The 17,956-nt window shown below is 37.1% G+C and overlaps 1 protein-coding gene across 2 annotated transcripts in view; it reads right to left on the bottom strand.

Annotated features, from left to right (window-relative positions):
- LOC117159646 (1-phosphatidylinositol 4,5-bisphosphate phosphodiesterase epsilon-1) overlaps window positions 1-17,956 on the bottom strand; it is a 45,326-nt gene that overhangs the window by 14,360 nt on the left and 13,010 nt on the right. Inside the window, exons 4-9 of one of the 2 annotated variants that reach the window (XM_033339658.2) lie at window positions 10,748-10,972; window positions 8,593-8,820; window positions 4,413-4,870; window positions 3,052-3,337; window positions 2,438-2,646; window positions 1,186-1,481 (exon numbers count right to left, since the gene is read on the bottom strand). In XM_033339658.2, coding sequence (XP_033195549.2) covers window positions 1,186-1,481; window positions 2,438-2,646; window positions 3,052-3,337; window positions 4,413-4,870; window positions 8,593-8,820; window positions 10,748-10,972 — 1,702 coding nt within the window. The remainder of the gene's footprint in view (window positions 1-1,185; window positions 1,482-2,437; window positions 2,647-3,051; window positions 3,338-4,412; window positions 4,871-8,592; window positions 8,821-10,747; window positions 10,973-17,956) is intronic. The other variant, XM_076620768.1, reaches the window with a different exon arrangement.

Genomic DNA, 17,956 nt, shown 5'->3' on the forward strand with positions numbered 1-17,956 from the left:
GTACTCCTTTTTACTTCCAGCGGAGCAACGAATGTTCGAACGATCTCAACGAACGATACGAGATAGTTCGATATTAAACAAAGCGTTTAAAGTTTCGTGTATTTGCGTCGACGTTAACATCGCGACTTAAGAATCGATCATTTTCGATTTGGGCATATGCCACACGAGAAAGTGTAACTCGTAGTTTCAGATCTTGGAAAAATCTTTCACGAAAGAATTATTACTGAGACATTACGATATCGTACAACCGTGGTAAATAAAATTTTTCACGTAGAAACATAACGAAGTACATTAAGGTGACTAAAATTATCAGTCCGTTTTGCATGTTTGTCTATACGTAAGAAAAATCAGGTATTAAACAGAATTCAAATAAAAATATGCTAAAATACTTTAGACAATGTATTTATGTAACTCATTTATAAAGTCTTTATGATACATGATAAACTGCTTTATTCGATCAACTTTATGCTAGAGCGTGATACAAAAATATCTGTAGCACAAATTATATAGTCTATGTTTATCCTCTAGACTTTCATATAGTATAATTTCATTATTTTATATTAAATACTAATCTATTCTATTCGTTACATACAAATTCATACTCTGTTATTTAATATATTTTTATAGGTCCATTTTCTTCTAACAGTTACAGCAGGTATATCAGATCGGTCTATACAAGATGAGTATAAGAAAACAACGAGAAAGACACAAAGCTAAATCCACTGCAACGTACGATGTACCTATTTGGTGTTAGTTCGTACGATCTCTTGCCAGTCCGATGATATAGCTTTTCGATCGCGATGATCTCAATGGTTCGTGAGATCGCTTTTACGTATCACGTGTCTTTAACGAGCGAACAAAGCTTTTCGCTAATCTGATATACGTATGCGTGACGTGTGTGACGTGTATGTATGTACAAATTAACAGTAATCACTCTCGTTACAATATAAGTTTGAAAATAATTAAATACAATTTAAAAAGCGAAACAAAAGTATATTTTACCCAATACAGATTTTCGTTGTATGTAAATACATTTAAAAGCAACGGTTTGCTTTTCAAACGAAACGTTAAATCATAGATAGAGAGAAAATGAAAATAAAATCACACGTATAGATTAGGTTCGTAAGTGGAGATTTAAATGAAATTAGGTTTAGAATTCGAAAATATTCAGTGGTGGAAACTGACCGATTCGTTGAGGGGTTGCGTCACTGGTTTGCCTCAACACAGGCGGCCGTACATTAAAGTCTCTCAAAGAACCGTCGCTTTGACTACGACAAGTGATCGCCAGTTGGCCGAATAGGTCGCGTAAATCCTTTCTTGCTCTCAGGCTGAACGAACGGAACAACGCGACAAACTCGACGAAGTTCAACTGAGTTTCATACATTATGGAAGTGGCACGTGTCTTCATTTGCCAAGATGCTTCCACTCCACCTGACATTCCAGATCCGTTTTTATCCTTGTCCCTGGCGACGCATAATAGGCTGTGTAAATATCGTTTGAAAGGAAACATGTTATTTCAGTAGACTTTATAGAAATTTAAGAGTTTTAAGAACAAGCTGCAAATTATGGACGATACTCGTTTTTCTAAATGTCAACATTTTTGTACGATGCTAACTCTTCTCGCCATACATGTACGTACGTTTAATAATTTATAGTACAGCGAGTTTATAGTCCGCGCGTTGTCAAAATTACGAAATATTTAATACAGTTTAGTTTAGTTTTGGGTTACGTTAAGTCTCATCTTTTCCCACATATTACAAATTTCTTCGTACTCGATACACGCGTTCTTAGTTGATCGTTTAATCAATTATAAATTAATATAATTTTGATTGCAATATTTGTACATGGTAAAGGGTCGGACGAGAAGAGACAAAGAGACGATTTTTATATTTTAGTAATGTTTTTCGTAGGTAGGTTTGGTTACCTTGTTGAAAAATAAATAACGAATTATGATTTTATTCCATGCTATGATTCAATACTTGATCGAATGTCTCATAAACGCGTAAAGATCCGCAGTTTGGCTGTTACGAATGAATACACGTTTTGAAAATCAAATACCAATATCGATAATCTTTTATCAGAAATTGTATGAAAAAATACGAGTTTAAATTGAATACAAATAAACGGAACGAACTTTTCATTCGGTTCGTTGAAAGAAAAATTAATTTCCATTAATTACTTTGCAGAAGGTACGTATGTATAATATAGTTCTGCGATTTAATTAGCTCGCAACGCAAAGAACCCGCTAGAGATACACGAGCGGAAGGCATTTCTCTATCTCTTGACATTGCAGCTCCAGCGAATAATAGCGTGCGATTAATCGACTGCGCGAAAGTAATCGACATCTACGAAGAATTTTAGAGACGAAGTCTAGTTGTTCTACTTCGCTTGTTTCTGTCGAATTCCTTATAAGACTGAAAATTATCGGAATCCTTACCTTTGAAAGCTGGAGTAAGGCAAGTTGGAACTAATAATTCTTTCGGCGGATCCAGGAGGACTACGTGGGGGAACTCGATCTCTGCTGGACCGTGGAGATGCTGGTATGATTCTCGTCAAGGATTCTCTACTACCCGTAATATGCCGAGAAGGGACCACTGTTAAGCCTCCATCCGGAGACGAAGTGTCATATTGTTTTAGGCTTAGATCCTGTTTTAAATAATCACGTGCGATTCTTTAGTTCAGTTCTGGCTCTAATCTGACACAGGGACTTGTCTTTTTTATAAAGATTACTCGATCGACTTTGAATCGAACTGGCCACCTCGTCACGGTTATCAATGACTTTATAGAGTATGTTAATTTATGAAATTATATCACGATGTACCGTGACTTTGCTACTCGTACGTGTTAAATATTTATTCTTTATTCTTGGAAAGACGTACGTAATATTTGTACTCTTCGCACGCACACGCATGCGAAAAGCTCTCGCGTCGATCGAGCGATCGACCGGCGATCTTGGTATATTTTTGCAAGGAAACTTTTTCAAACGACAAGTTCCTCCGTCTTCTTCATTTTTTGTCTTTCGTTACCGTATAAATCTTTGATCGAACAAACCTTTGTTAACGCATGAATATTGCCGATAGATTTCGTTTTTTTTCCTTTAACGTTTCGTTTGCGGAGAGCGCTGCTGCTCGTCGGTGAAAGCGTGCCGATACTTTCAGTGGTGGACCAGTCGCGACCGCCAAAAGCTCTAATAGCATCAGCTGTCATTGGCTCGATACATCCATCCTCGAAATAAAGCTGAAGGTATTTTTCTTTTAACCATCGCGATCTACGATCTGTTAGTTGTTGTTGCCGTTTCAGGCCTCGTAGTATCCAACAAAGACCCATGTACCAAATTCTGAAAAAGAAAACACAGTACCTTCCATCAAATTTATTTATATTACATTCCACGACGTTACCAGCGCAACTATTTAATACCGTTAAAAAAGATACACAATCGTTCGTATGTAACGCCGCTGGCTACAGAGTCTTTATCCGATATTATCGAATCGTTGATACGAATCATGTCAAGAGGGAAAGAGAAAGAACAACGACGCGGTAATAACTCTTTCGATAGTAGTTCCCTTTTTTAGCAGTACTATATTTGTCAATTTAGGTAAACTCGAGAAAATGGCTATTCCGTGCACGATTCGCAAGCTGCAGTAGTAACGTTGGATAAAGGTTTGCCGTAACGGTATATTCCCTGGAAAAAACGAGCGGAGCGTTTCGCTGATCTAGAGCTAATGCATCTTTTCCTCTAACGCGATCCAAAGGTAACTTTTCGCGAGGTCTATTGTTATAAATTTAGCTGGTATCCGCACTGGAAATTTACCGTCGAGCGTAACTTTGCTAAAACAGCTTCGAGCTATGCCTTTGAATATGCAAAACTCGAAATTTGCAACATTTAAATTACAAACAATTTTCCCCATAAAATTAAATAGTTAATCTTCGTAATCACGATTTAATTAACAGTCGTTCGTATCATTACGCTTTGTTATTTTAGGTTTCTTCGTTATTCAATTATTCACGAAAATCAAACGTATCGGAACGGACCAAGTATGTTTACCGAATTATACCATCGAAATACAGTTTCATTTGTTCGACTCTTTTTACCAAAATATCGTTTGTCAAGTTTAAAAATATATCACGCTTTTAGAACGGTTGCTTGAAATTGACAAATATTATAAAAAATAAATAATTAATTTCCACCGTATAATTTAAAGTTATTTCGTTGACCACGTATCTCGGTCGATGTTCAATTACTTTTGCAATTTTCTTCCGTTCTCTCGCGATATTTTCTTTTATCTATTTTCGAACGTGTCGAATAAATTTCGTGCAAACTGGTTTCCTACGTTCTACTATTCTGTTCGATATTGCTTTATATCACATACATATATACGATACCGTGGAAATCACAGAGCCACGCTACTTACTTGCTAAGCGCAGGAGGGCAAAGGAGAAAGATCAGTCGATTGTCCGGCAGACTGGAGCCGTACATAAGGCCGATACATGAATCGGATCCAGATAGACCGTATCTCTTGTAAATGCTTCTGAGGTCGGTCTCTCTGTCCCGATCGCAACAGCCGATCATGACTTCCTTGACGGAGCTCAGGTCCAAAAATCCCTCTTCCAGCGTCACGGAAGCGCAGTCCGTCTGTTGCATGGTATATCTCCCTACTAAACCGGCCGATACCACGTCTTCTGGATTGGCAGTTAGCGAAAAATCTGCAGAAGCTGTACCTCCCAGCTGGGCAGTTTTCAATGGACTCCAGGGTGGCTTTTCCCACACGAAGGTACCGCAAGCGCGATCCACTCGCGCGAATACTAAGGCCGTCCTCGTCGTACCGCCTTCGCAGTCCCAATGCACCAACGTTGTCCCGTGATGCAATACCTGGTGGAATCGAGTTTTCGTATTATATACCATCCAAATATCGTATTATCCGATTAAAAGAAACACGGGAGGAACACGGTAAGAACTTCTTCGTTTATTTTTCCATTTAGACGTCACCCGATGGTTAAGATAGTTGGAAAAAGAAGAAATTGTTGCTTGGTCCAAGATACAAGCCTGCCAAAAATAGGCGATAGATCAATGAAATTTTATAACTAAGCGTTGAAACGTTCGTTCGATACGGTGCAAAAATACATAATACGATACGCGACATATTTAGTCTCGCGATAGATACAAAAGTAACTTTGGTACGGACGATGAAAGCACATACATACATACATACATACATACATGCATATACGTACGTATATGCATATAGGTTAACAGTCAATTTCGAAAATATAGTTTCAAGGAAAATACATTTACGCGATGTATCTCGGATCTTTGCAGTATCGTTAATATTACAAATTTTCCTGTTTCTTTTTACTCGAGTCGTAGAAATGTTCTTTTTGTTGCGTACGAAACAAAATGCTGTAATGAGATCGCAGTTTCTCCAGAAGAGCATTCGGTAAATTGTCGTAGCATTGTGGAATGAAATAACACGCGGACGAATATTCGTACCTGAAAATCATTTAAGCCACAAGGCAACTATCGTTTGACAAACGTATCCTTGTTTATCTTCTTACGGTGGAAATTTTACAAACTTCCGCCAGTCGATCGTCCAGACGTTCGACGACAAATCCTTCGGTTTCTCTCGCTTTATCGTCTCAGGCGATAATTTCTCGGATCAGTTGATTCGAGAGACGATCGTATTTAAATTATTCGTTGAAAATTCATCAGGGTCGGTATCTCGGCGAAGGAAATGTAACGAAAACCCGAGGAATCGCCACGAAAATCTCTTCGCGCGATTCCACCGATTATAATCTCTGGCTATTAAATCGTTTTAACGGTATCTGTGCAGTTGTGGCGCGCCGAGTCGTACTGCGGCGCAACGCGCGGCAAAACCAGCATACATCGTGCCTGTGTTTATAACGCTGATGGAACTTCTAATGCACTTGGAACACCGTTTATGCGGTCGGCCATAAGTGCAGTCTACGCGGACATTTATAAAAGCGTGCGCGGTATGTGAAATTATTTATCTTCGTCGAAGCACGGATAGATTAATCGACGATGCGTTAACACACCACGAGTCAACGACGAATATTCACGACGCATAAACAACGACGTAGAGCCCGGCGTTACGCTCTTCGAATTTAAGTCTCTCGCCCGCTATATTTTTCGTCGCCGTGCCCCGCCGTACCAACGATACGTTTTCACGGATTCGTTGATTTCAAACAAGTAACGCGTCGACGACGTCTATAAAACAAGCGAACGCGAGCGTAAAACTCGAGCGTAAAATTCGGAAATCCCGCTAATCATAGAAACGGGTGATAATTTCTATTAAAACGTACAGTTTTGTAGAAAAATGTACAACGAACGCGAAAAGTAGATGATCTTTAATCGCTAATAAATGTCGTTCGTGAGACGATATTCGAGTTGTTAAGTATAGTACGTCCGATTTCTTGATACGTTGATATACACTACTAATATCACCAGGATCGTTAAATATACACACGTGTGTAATTTTTGCAATATTGTTACGACGTATGCAAGTATTTATCGGAATTGAGGGTATAGATACGAGAGGAAAGATAATCGATTAGATAGGAAGGAAAATTAGCAAAATTAAGAGCATTAGAGTCGCGATTAGAAGCACGAATAATCGAAGGTGCTTAAAATACGAGATGATCGAAATATGAGATTTTCAACTGTTTATAACGTTCAGATTTACAAAGTGAATGTTAATGAAGATGAATTCCGAAGATGTAAATTTAGGAATGTGACCGACAAAGTGGATTCAGGACGCTCGAGCTTGTTATAGAAAATTGATTTACGTAATTCTGGAATAGACGAAATGTTCACGTTTTCAAACAACTCGTATAGGTACTTTACGGAGATGGTATGAGTGGAGATAAAAGAGTTATTGTCTAAAAGAGACGCAAGATGGTTGTGTATACGTATGTATAAGTAAATGATTTCGTTAACGTACTAAAATCGAATCGTTAAATATTTTCGAGTAAACTCAGCGCAATAATGATATGCGACGTAAAAATTTTGTATTAATTTTTTAACCTTATTCTCTTATCTTTTTTAATTTGATTAATACTTGGATCGATAAAACTTTTTATTAGTTTTTTCTTCTATATTTACGTAATACAAATTTTTCTGCTTAATAAACGTTCTATCGTAATCCATAAAAGTTCTATCGCAGCAAATGTTAGTAACGAATTTGTTAAAATTAATTACACGATATAGAATCAACGAGTATATCTTCGTACCACAGTGATCATTTCGAGATGTGTTTTTGTCACTTTTGTTTCTTTTTATAATAATAAAATATTGATAAAATTCGAAGTAACCATTAACAGTTTTTCGTAGATATTACAAGTTATGAACATATAAAAAGTAGATTTCTATAAGCAACTAATTGATGCGAAGACGTTTCGTACGAACAAGTGACCTGGTTTCGCCCCTCTAACCTCTTCTTTCGACGTCTTCCAACTTTAATCCTTTCCATTTCTAGCTGCTTTCCTCGCTCGCTTCCCGATCTTTGACTCCTTTCGCTCTTTTTCTTTCCTCTCTCCCTCTCTCTCTCTTTTTCTCTCTCTCTCTTCCTCACGAAATATACCTGAGGTAGCACGGTAAAGTTAGTCCCTTTGAAATCCTTTTGAAGTGTGGGAAAACTACGCTGACGACGTCTTTTATCTTAAGCCTGCACCATGTCCAGCAACTACAAAAGTAGCTGGACGTTGAAATATTAATATTTGGAAATCGTCCGAGGATAAGGTCGCATCTCGACTATGTGCGCTTCTTTTCAAGGTTCCTACTGTAGTTTCATCCGTATGCATATGACGCGATGTGACGCGCATAAGTAGCTGGAATTTAGAATACGCGATCGTTTTTATTTTAACGAATCCAAGTAGACGTTTTCTATTCTCTTTGAACAAATAAGCGCTTAATACGGTAAATTAAATTCATTTTTATTCGAAAAGTACGCGTTCAAGTTGTGACATCTTTTTGTTATCAGCGATTCCCGTTTCGTTAAATATTATATTATAGTACTCGCGGATTTTCTTTATTCACGCAATACTTTACACGGAAATGTTTCTATTTCGCCTTACGCCGTGTGATAAATAACATTTTCTTTTCATTTGTAAAATATAACGTTGTATTTTATTTTATATTTACCGTATGTACTAGCGATAGTTCATACAGCGTATGGGTCGCTATATCGATAAACGCGATATCGATAAAATAGAGAGACACGACCAATAAACCTTTTTATAATATAATAATAGAATTCACTGCCGTCGCTTGTTCTATTATCACTGTTTCTATTTTTAGCTAATTTCAGCAAATTGATTTTCCAACTATCGATGATTAAATTATACGATGCAGAGATAAGTGTGCACCGCGTTTCTCAAATAATAGATCGACGACAAATATTTGCATTCTCGAACATCGCGCAAACGTTTCAAGCAATTAAAACGCATTGCGACGTTGATCGAGGATCGAGACAGTCGAGTAACAAAATTAGGGACGTAATACGGTGAAAAGAGGAAAGAAACGGAAACGAACGTCGTACGGAACACGTTCGTTAGGACACAAATCGCAACAAAGTTTACCTGCAAAAGATGCAGATCCATTCCGGAGTGCGGTGCAGCGACAGGAAATAACGCAATCCCATGGTCGAATGTGATCGGTTGTACCGGCTTGTAGGAATCGAGATCGAAATGATAGTCGTTCTCGTCACATTCTTCGGCCATGTAGGTTTGCTCGATCGCGGTCGTATGAATGCTGAGCGTGCGATGAAGCGAGCCAGTCGTCGCGTCTCTGCCTCGAGCATGTTGGTGCTACATGAAAATACGTTAACTTCGTGAACATTTGCAAACATTTGCAATATATCATCGAGCGCGAGCTTTATGGTGTTTCGAATCGTACGTGAAACGGAAGGCGTATAATTTTTTAAGCGAAAAGATTTGTTCCTAAAAGATTTTGTTTCCTAGAGTAACAAAATAATTCTAAATGTACGATTTAAAAAATATAATTATTTCTTTATCGTCAAGATTTCTCGCGTCCCTGGAATTGGATACAAGAGATACGCATTTTCGACTTTTTATAGGGCATCGATAACAGCGTTACGTATAATGGCATTCGAAGCGTGAAATTTATAGCACTAAAAATGCTATGAAATATTTTTCCACGTAAGACTTTATTTTACGATAGTCGTAGACTTTTCCTTTCAGAGACCTGTTTAAGCTTTCTCGATCATTTATAACCACCGAAGAACAGCTTCGAATATATTATTCGCGCGTGTATGTCTAGTAAAGCTATATAAAGATATATTAATATCGATATTGCCTCGATTAATTTGAGATTTATTTCACGGAATCCTGTTCCCACAAAAGGTAGAAGGATGAGACGGCGCACCGAGTTCGCCGCAATTATCAACGCGTATGTCACGCCACGTGATGTCGAGGTGTCGCGTCAGATCAATGGAGAGAAAAAGACGAGCGATCGACGACTTCCGACAGATCCTCCTTTTCCATTTCAACGACGACGTGCCTAATTAAACGTTCACGTTGCGCGCCTGAATATAATTACATATTGATTTTCGCGTATAAATTGCTCCGTACAATTAGAATATTCGTATTATATCGACGATTTACCGGGAGAGTGGCACACCTAAAAAATTATGACATCTACGTAACAAGTTGTTTTCATCGAAACCGTTACAGATACAGATATCGATTAGCTGTTTTCTTTCAATTAAATGGAACGGAAGACGGCATAATTTCGATTGTAACAAATTTTATAAGTACGATACCGATATGTACGATGCCGATACGAGCGAAGTTAATATTTGCGAAAGTTTTTTGACGAATGTTTTTAATAAAAGTTCGGAAGTACGATCGAATATTTAACGAAACGATTCTCAACCTGGAATACGTTTATTTTTCAATACCTCGTGAGAAAATTATTCGTTGTTTGAATATAGAAGATAACCGTACAAGCGTTTAGCGTTCGGTGTTCATTCGTACGAACATCGAAGTAGCTACCGCAACTTTTATATGGACAGCAGATAATACACGAGGAAATAATAGAATCGTAATCCGCCTGCGTTCTATATCTATATATTATAATGCCTTATGAAAGATACATTTAACATTCTCTTATTTCGTACGAGTATTACGCTCCACGATCGACTAGATATCGTTGTAAGAAGATTCGATTCTTCTTTTTTTATTATACCCCGTAATAAAGCAAAAGTAAAAAATTATACGTCCGAACATTTATTTTATGAACAACGCAACGCTCGTAATAGAAAGAGATCTTAAAAAGAGACGTAACAGTACCTTAACTATAAACGTTATGTTCGCTTACAATGAACTTTTACTACAGTTTTATAGAACGAGAAAGTATTTTCACGCAAGTTACATCCACATTTAGCGCGTTTTATTCTGTATTTTATCTAAAATATTACTCTTATGCGATGTATATTAACAACATCCACTAAACTATTATCGATCAATTTTAGCCATATCTATAGAATTTTTTCAACAACGTAATATCTTTTTTAAACGCGTGAATACGTTTATGCTTTGTGATATGAAGCTGAAAGTAAATGATCGAGAGGAGAGAAGATTCGTTCATTACTGATCGTTCGAAAAGAATGCTTTAGGAGATTAAAACGCCTTCAAGGTACTTGCGATCGGACATTTTCAAAAGACGATAGAATTTCATAACGTCGTAGAAGGACTGTCGCGAAACGAATTTTACCTTATGAAATTCGGCAATTTTCTCGAGAACGGAGCTTGTATCACGGACTGGAGCGTTCTCTTGCTTTTTCAAGGAACTATTCCTCGGATTCCATTCCGTGGGCGATTCGGTGCTGGTATCAATAGCAATTTTTGCCGTTTGCCCCGAAGATGACACGTTTTCGGCCTCGGCAACCTTGCTGCTGCTACGCGGCGACTCGTCGTGGTCCTTGCATTCATGCTGAGACTAAAACGAAAATCAATTCTTTACTTATACGGTTCCTTGTTACGATACTTTTTGTCAATACGATCGTGACGAAACTATAGCTATTAATGTATTCAAAAATTTAACATTCGGACATTTATATCAAATTTTATAGCGTCAAGCAAAGCGTAATTTCCGACTCGTGGCCCGATTTTGTCAAAATTCAAGGCTGCTTGTATATTTTTGAAAAATGAAATACGTAGCTTTCCTATCTAAACCGAGGTTAGATGATTTCAAAGGTCACTCGAGCTATAAATCTTTCGCTACTAAAGCGATTCTGCACATTCCTCATTGTTATCATGCATACAGAAAAAATGACCCGAAATTATGGCGAAAAAAACGGATCATTTCTTTTGACGTATATCGTGAAGGATACGTTTCTAAGTTACGAGGGGTTCTGAATTTTGCAGCGGTTTTTTTTTGCCTCTTAATATCTGCGATCTTGTAAACCGTACTTATTTCGAAATTTCTAGCCAAACTAAACGGCAATCTGTAATTCGTAGGGACATTCGCGAGAAATACCCTCGGGTGTAAAGCAGCTCGCGATGGCTTCACTCTCAGGCGGACAAGTACCGCCAGAACACTGTTCGATCTAATTCTGATTTTAAGTGGAAATTGGGTTTCGGGTAGATTGGATCGGGTTAGAATTTCTTCGAGGGTTTACTTTGTAGCAAAAGCCTCGGAAGTCTCGAGATTAAGGTCACAGAGATGAAAATTTCTTTTTCTCGGCATATTATTTTTAGAATATTTCAAAATTCAAAGCGCGCGTTACGTCGAAATATATCCTTTACGATGTATGCGAAAAGAAAAACGATCCATGCTGCGTAAGCGTTTATCAACTTTAACCGAAATTAATTCCATTCTTGTCTTCGATTATTTCTACCTTATTTGTACGATACTATTTATAATATTTTTTATCCTATACTATACTACACTATAGTTGCTAGTAAATCGTACGAACGTCAGTCGTTGCAATAAAAATAGATAAATGTAAAAAGAATGTAAAGGTACGTACATAATTTGTTATGAACGGGTGTTTCAGAGATCAACGATTAATCTTTGTGGATATATTTTTCCTGTTTGCCCGCCACATTCTATATATTACATTTTTATCGAATAAAGACGTTTTAGAAAAAACGAGTATAAAATTTGGATTTTTATGTTCAGCCAAACACTGCAAATGGTTGGTCCGAGTAATAAGTAATAGAAAGTAGTAGAAAAAAGGTAATCTTCAAATTATAAACACGAATATATTCGCACGAATTTTATCGATTTTAGTAATTACGTAATATTCGTTTCAATTTACTTCTGCATGATATCAAGTATCGTTTGAGCGTGTTTCTTTTATCACTAAATATTAGAGGATAACGAATCAATTAATAAAAGTTTTCTTTTAAATCGACGTCGAACTATTCTTTAGATCAAAAATTTTATTTTATACATATCGGGTATATCAACGTTAATCCGTTGCGCACTATGATATTTTATACTTATGTGTATGATATCTAAAATTTATATTTCCTTCCTACTTTACACGTCGTTCCTAAACTGAAAATTCGCAACTACTCGAAATTGTACAAGGCATCGTTAAATTGAAAAATCTTGCATGGAATAACAGACACGCTAATCGACACGAGGCAGGAATTTATTATGTATGTTAGTTATTTTTAATTCGGTGTCCAACTGTTTGAAGCTGTAAATCTATATGGATTAATAATATCTTCGCGGTAATTCAAGAGCGTTATTTTTGCATAGTTACACCTGTAGATATCGTGTGCCAAATGTCCATCAAAATTTCATCAATTTGACCCATTAAAGTGTACTGTTCTATTAGTAGGAGACAGCGCCTTCCTATGGCCGTTTGCACTTTGAATATCGGCAAAGGTATTTGTTGAACGAATAGCGTGGCGAATTCTCTTCGGGAGCAATTTTAACAGAATTTCAACGAACCGTCGTGCAAGCGCTATCGTCGTTTTTCTTAATGTATGGATTTGGGTAACGTAATCGGAGGATTGACATCTTTTTACGTAAAAACTATACAACGGTCTAAAACACGTACGATTTGCGTTCTAGCCAGAAACCGATAAAATACATATTTAGTGCCTGTTCTATTTTAAATTTGTGGTGACACTCGACGGCACAAATACCACTCACCACTCGACACTAACTAGTGTCGGACGACGGCAGCGCAGTGGTTAGCGCGCGCCTTAGGTTACGAACGTTCGGTTCAAAATCTCATAGCTATGTCCTCGATTCGCTCCAAGTACCGAGGCTCGAGATATCATCATCCAGGAGGGCGGCGGATTTTTCTCCATCGTCCGTGAGGCCCGCGGCCGCGAACTGTCTTTCCAGTAAGGAGAACCACAGCACAGCACTGTATCTTCTGGGTCGGGCGCGTTATTGGGGGCACGCGGACTACTCGACTGGCCGTAAATGTTTTGTTATTGTTTGCCATTTCGACCGTGCGCTGGGAATCGCGATAATCGAAGTTTCACTATAACTTGGCACTATAACGCGGTCACCTTCTTTTCACTGAAGATCACGTCGGGGTCACCAATTTGAGGTGGAGAATATCGTCGTGATAATCGCAGTTGCTGGCTGTAGTGCTCCGCTGGCCGTAGAGGCCCGGATAGGTTCTGCTGCGGGGGTACTACTGTATTTTCTTCTTATTTGAGAATCGTGGAAGAAAAATCGGACCACGGATGCCGAGATTTGAACCCGTGATCCCGAACGTTCGTAACCTAAGGCGTTAACCACTGCGCTGCCGTCGTCCGACGCTAGTTAATGTCGAGCGGTGGTATTTGCGCTGTCGAGTGCCGTCACAAATTAAAAGCTCCCTGAATTTTATTTCAACGTAACGCGTTTTCGTTTCGTCCATTGCAAAATCGATGAATCGTAGATACAGTTTTCATAGAAATTCTTTGATATTAGTAGTTTTGTTGTAATTTTACTTCGTGAATATTTATTTGCACTGAACGATGAACATTGGCAAACTTTGCGCAACTACAACGTTCCAAATATACACGAGTAGAGTTAAAAAAGCCTATTGCAAAAAAGGATTCTTTCGACGAGATTTTATTACTAATTTCAATAAATACCGTGACTCTTTCTGGCCCTTTTGCGCAATAATTTATTAACCAATGATACGAGTAAGTTGATAATTTAATAGTCGTAGGTTAAAGATATCTCTTTTACAATTTTACAATTTTTACATTGGACAGAATAGTCAAATTTTTCTGTAACATTTGGAATCTCGTACGACGATTGATTCGACTGTACAAGATGCTGTTGATCATATTTTAACCGTTGAAACGTTAAGGGCCTGTCATAAACTATCAGCCTCAACAGTGACAAGGTGATTACGATAATTCACTAGAATAATGTCAACTCGATCGAGCGTTAGACGAACTATTGACAATGATCGAAGAGAAACACCGGGTTTTGACCAATCGCAGAAAGTTCATCCTGACAATCGCGACAATACCAGCTGGCACATCTCTATGCAAACACAAAAAGATATCTACGAACTGAATTGTATTGTTTCGAAGCGTTCTCCACGTTCGCCGCACACATATACGCAGTACGTAGATGTATCGGATATTTATTTATTTTACGCATTGTAAAACAGTTTAAATGGAAAGAAATTCTGAACTATCGAGAGTTTGAAAAATCAACGCGCGTTCATTTTTTGGACGGAAATCAAATGCTTTTTCGATCGCTGACAAAATGACCGATGACGGTTATTGGAAATAACGGAAAATCATATCGATAACTCGATAAATTATTCGTAATACGATAGAAGCTATTCCTTTGTAAAAAAAAAGCAATCCATTTCATTCTCAAACCTTTGCACTCGCCGAAGAAGAAGTACTCCGAATATATTTGATAGCATCTGTCGTATAAAAAAACATTTACGAGAGAATGAAAATTGATTACAATACACGAAAGGATGGTTGACTGTGAAGTGTGATTGATGCGTTTGTGTATTATGGACACTACGTGGCAAACAGAAATAAAAGGATATAAACGAAGAAAAAGGACATTTCACGAATTTCACGAGCCAATCGAGAAATAATCTCGGCGTGACGATTTAGGATAACGCGATGGAGAATGCCTACGTTTATAACGTGTTACTTCTTCTATTTTATTTGTAGATTAATTCAATTTTGGTAATCGCGTTACAAATTCTCGGTGTATTTGAAACAGAAAAGAATTGAACAAAGCAGAGCTCTGTATTAAAAATCTAAATTCACTATATTTCGCTTTCTCTTATAATCGTAAAATAAGTGTAGTAGCGGCAGTAGAATGAAGGTTCTCACGAAGTAGAAGATATCGCGGAAACCTTAAAAGTAGCTTCACCCAGATTGTATGGGAATGACGTCTGCAATTTCAAACTTATTTTGGAAAAGTAATGGAATCGTGTTCGACTCGAGAAGCAGGCGATTTTGCTCGAAAACGTATTCTACGAATTTCTTATCGCGTAAGAGTCGAAAAATACCACGAGTAAATGTAATACGAGTTTCTGAAATTAGCTCGGTCGCATAGGATACTATTCTATGCGAAGAAATCCTTCTGGGAAGCTCGTAATATTTGCAAGATGTTTATGCGTCGAAGCGTAACATCGAATATCGATACGACTAGAAGTATACCGTAAAAACGTGTCTGAAATTTACATCTAAATAAAAAAAAAATATTTTTTTGCAAGCATAAAGATACGAAGAAAAAAGAAGCAAAGAAAAAGCAGAAAAGAAATTAAAGCACGGTAAACAACGTGATCGAACGTTACCGACAAAAACCTTAACAAGGCTGGAAATTGTCAGCAGCATTATGGAACGTATACTTCGTGTTCTTGAAATATCTGCTAACTGCTACTAGACCCTTTAGATTTACAGCTTTTGCTCGGCACCGTTCCGAGGTGACAAACCTCTTTGTCGAAAGAATTAAGGCCGTTGAAACTGAAAATCCAGCATCTTGGGCTTGGTTGCTGTCACGATCAATTTTACGATGTTTACGTAACAATAAGAAAATATATGTACGTATCTTGTTAGGATAAACGAAACTTTCCCTAACACTGTGAAAAAGTTGTCACCTGCTGAATTAATTTTTACGCTAACAAACTTTATATTTCATCTAGAACGAGTCATTTTATTTATGTATTTTGTAATATATTCGAAACAGCAATCTATATTCCCTTTTTATTAAATTATTCTCTCGCTACGAGAATTCTAATACATCATAGATCTTTTACGCGTCATAGCGTTACTTTTATTCTTTTCTATTTTTATTTCTCTTCCGCGTAACGAGTTTGAAATTAATTATTACATAACTTATAACGCGTACAAAATTCATAACATTTTTATCAAAGGGTTCCCGACGATATCCAACGGCACGGGGTTGTATAAAATTGAAAGTTGACATCGATAAGAGACTCGTTACGCGTATAATCGCAATTGTACCAGCGATTTTACTATTTATCAAAGTTGAGAGTTTACCATTGTATCTGTGTACGTAGAACATTACGTAATTTTGATTAACATCGAATGACATTTTATTCGGTAATCGCCAATTACAATACGATCGACGTTTTGACAATTGTTTTGCAACAAAATCGTACATTGTGTCATCTTCTGTTATTTCGCAAGGTTAGATAACAGCGAGAAATATTCGTTTTACGAGATCTAAAGAAAATCTCGCTGCATAACTTGGGAATATCGACTACAACAGACGCTTGTTAAACTCTAGTCACACTGGTTATTGTTGTTCCACCGGTTCCATCGTAATCTGGAACAAGACTTGTTCGCTCGGTGTTCTAAGACTAATTCGGTTGGTGATCAGAACTAAACTGACTATCTTTAGAAACAACGAAGTTTCGCAAGGGAAGGATCGATACGGATACTGGAAATTGTCGAATCTTCTAAGATAAAGCTTACAGTTTAAGCTTACAGTTTAAACATAATCGTTTAACATAATCGTTTAAGATTACATACGAAAAGTGTTCGTAATATTCTATTCGTAATATCGTTACGAATTTTCCAGACGAATATACGTACAATAGTAGAGATCACAAAATACGAGTCTCGCGTGACTAACCGAAGCGAGTTATCCATAATGATTAATTACACGATGACCACGACTCTATTTATCAAGCTTAATCTACGGAGAATAGACGTAAAAATACTATACCACAAAAATTAGACGTCCACCTTGGAATAATTTCGAGATACTGAGAAAAAAATTAGAAAAAAGAAAAAAAAAAGAATAAATTTGCATTCAAATTGAGATACGTATAGTACAGCGCTTGGTGTGTAGTTCCGAGTCTCTTCTCGTGAAAATCAAAAAAGTTCACTTTTGTATAGGTGGTTTATGACGACAGGGCTATTAATTTCCCAAGTACTTTTTAATCGAAGAAAAGTTCAGTAATGAAACTGTGGTAAAACATGCCTTTACAGACTTCCTTATATCTAAGAGTACAGAGTTTTTTTTAATAAAGGTATAATTTTATTTTACGTCGGTGAAAGTATATCGAACGATATTTTCGCTAATTCAAAATTATTACGAATCGATTAAAAAATTGTTTTAAGCAAAAGAATATCTTACTTTTCCTTTCGTCCCTTTTTAAAACCATTTTTAATATTTACATAATCAGAATTTTCAACGTTTACGAAGTTTCGTTCATATTCCAGCTTACACGTTTAAATTAAAATGTTATGTCATAAAAGATCACGTAACAGGTATATAGCCGTTTCAGACGTTGTAATGTCTCGCAAATTATTTTTATTACAGTAGTACGGAAACCTTATAATAATTTCGATAGATGTAATAATACGTAATAACGATAAGTGATGCGTAATAAATGTAATTACGCGACTATAGAGGGCGACATGTATATTGGTATTCTAGAACACGGAGACACTTGTAATATACTCTCGTTAATTATTAGTTATTAAAAGCGATATATCATTTTGG

Source organism: Bombus vancouverensis, chromosome 8 (genome assembly GCF_051014615.1).
Source record: "Bombus vancouverensis nearcticus chromosome 8, iyBomVanc1_principal, whole genome shotgun sequence".
Lineage (NCBI taxonomy): Eukaryota > Metazoa > Arthropoda > Insecta > Hymenoptera > Apidae > Bombus > Bombus vancouverensis.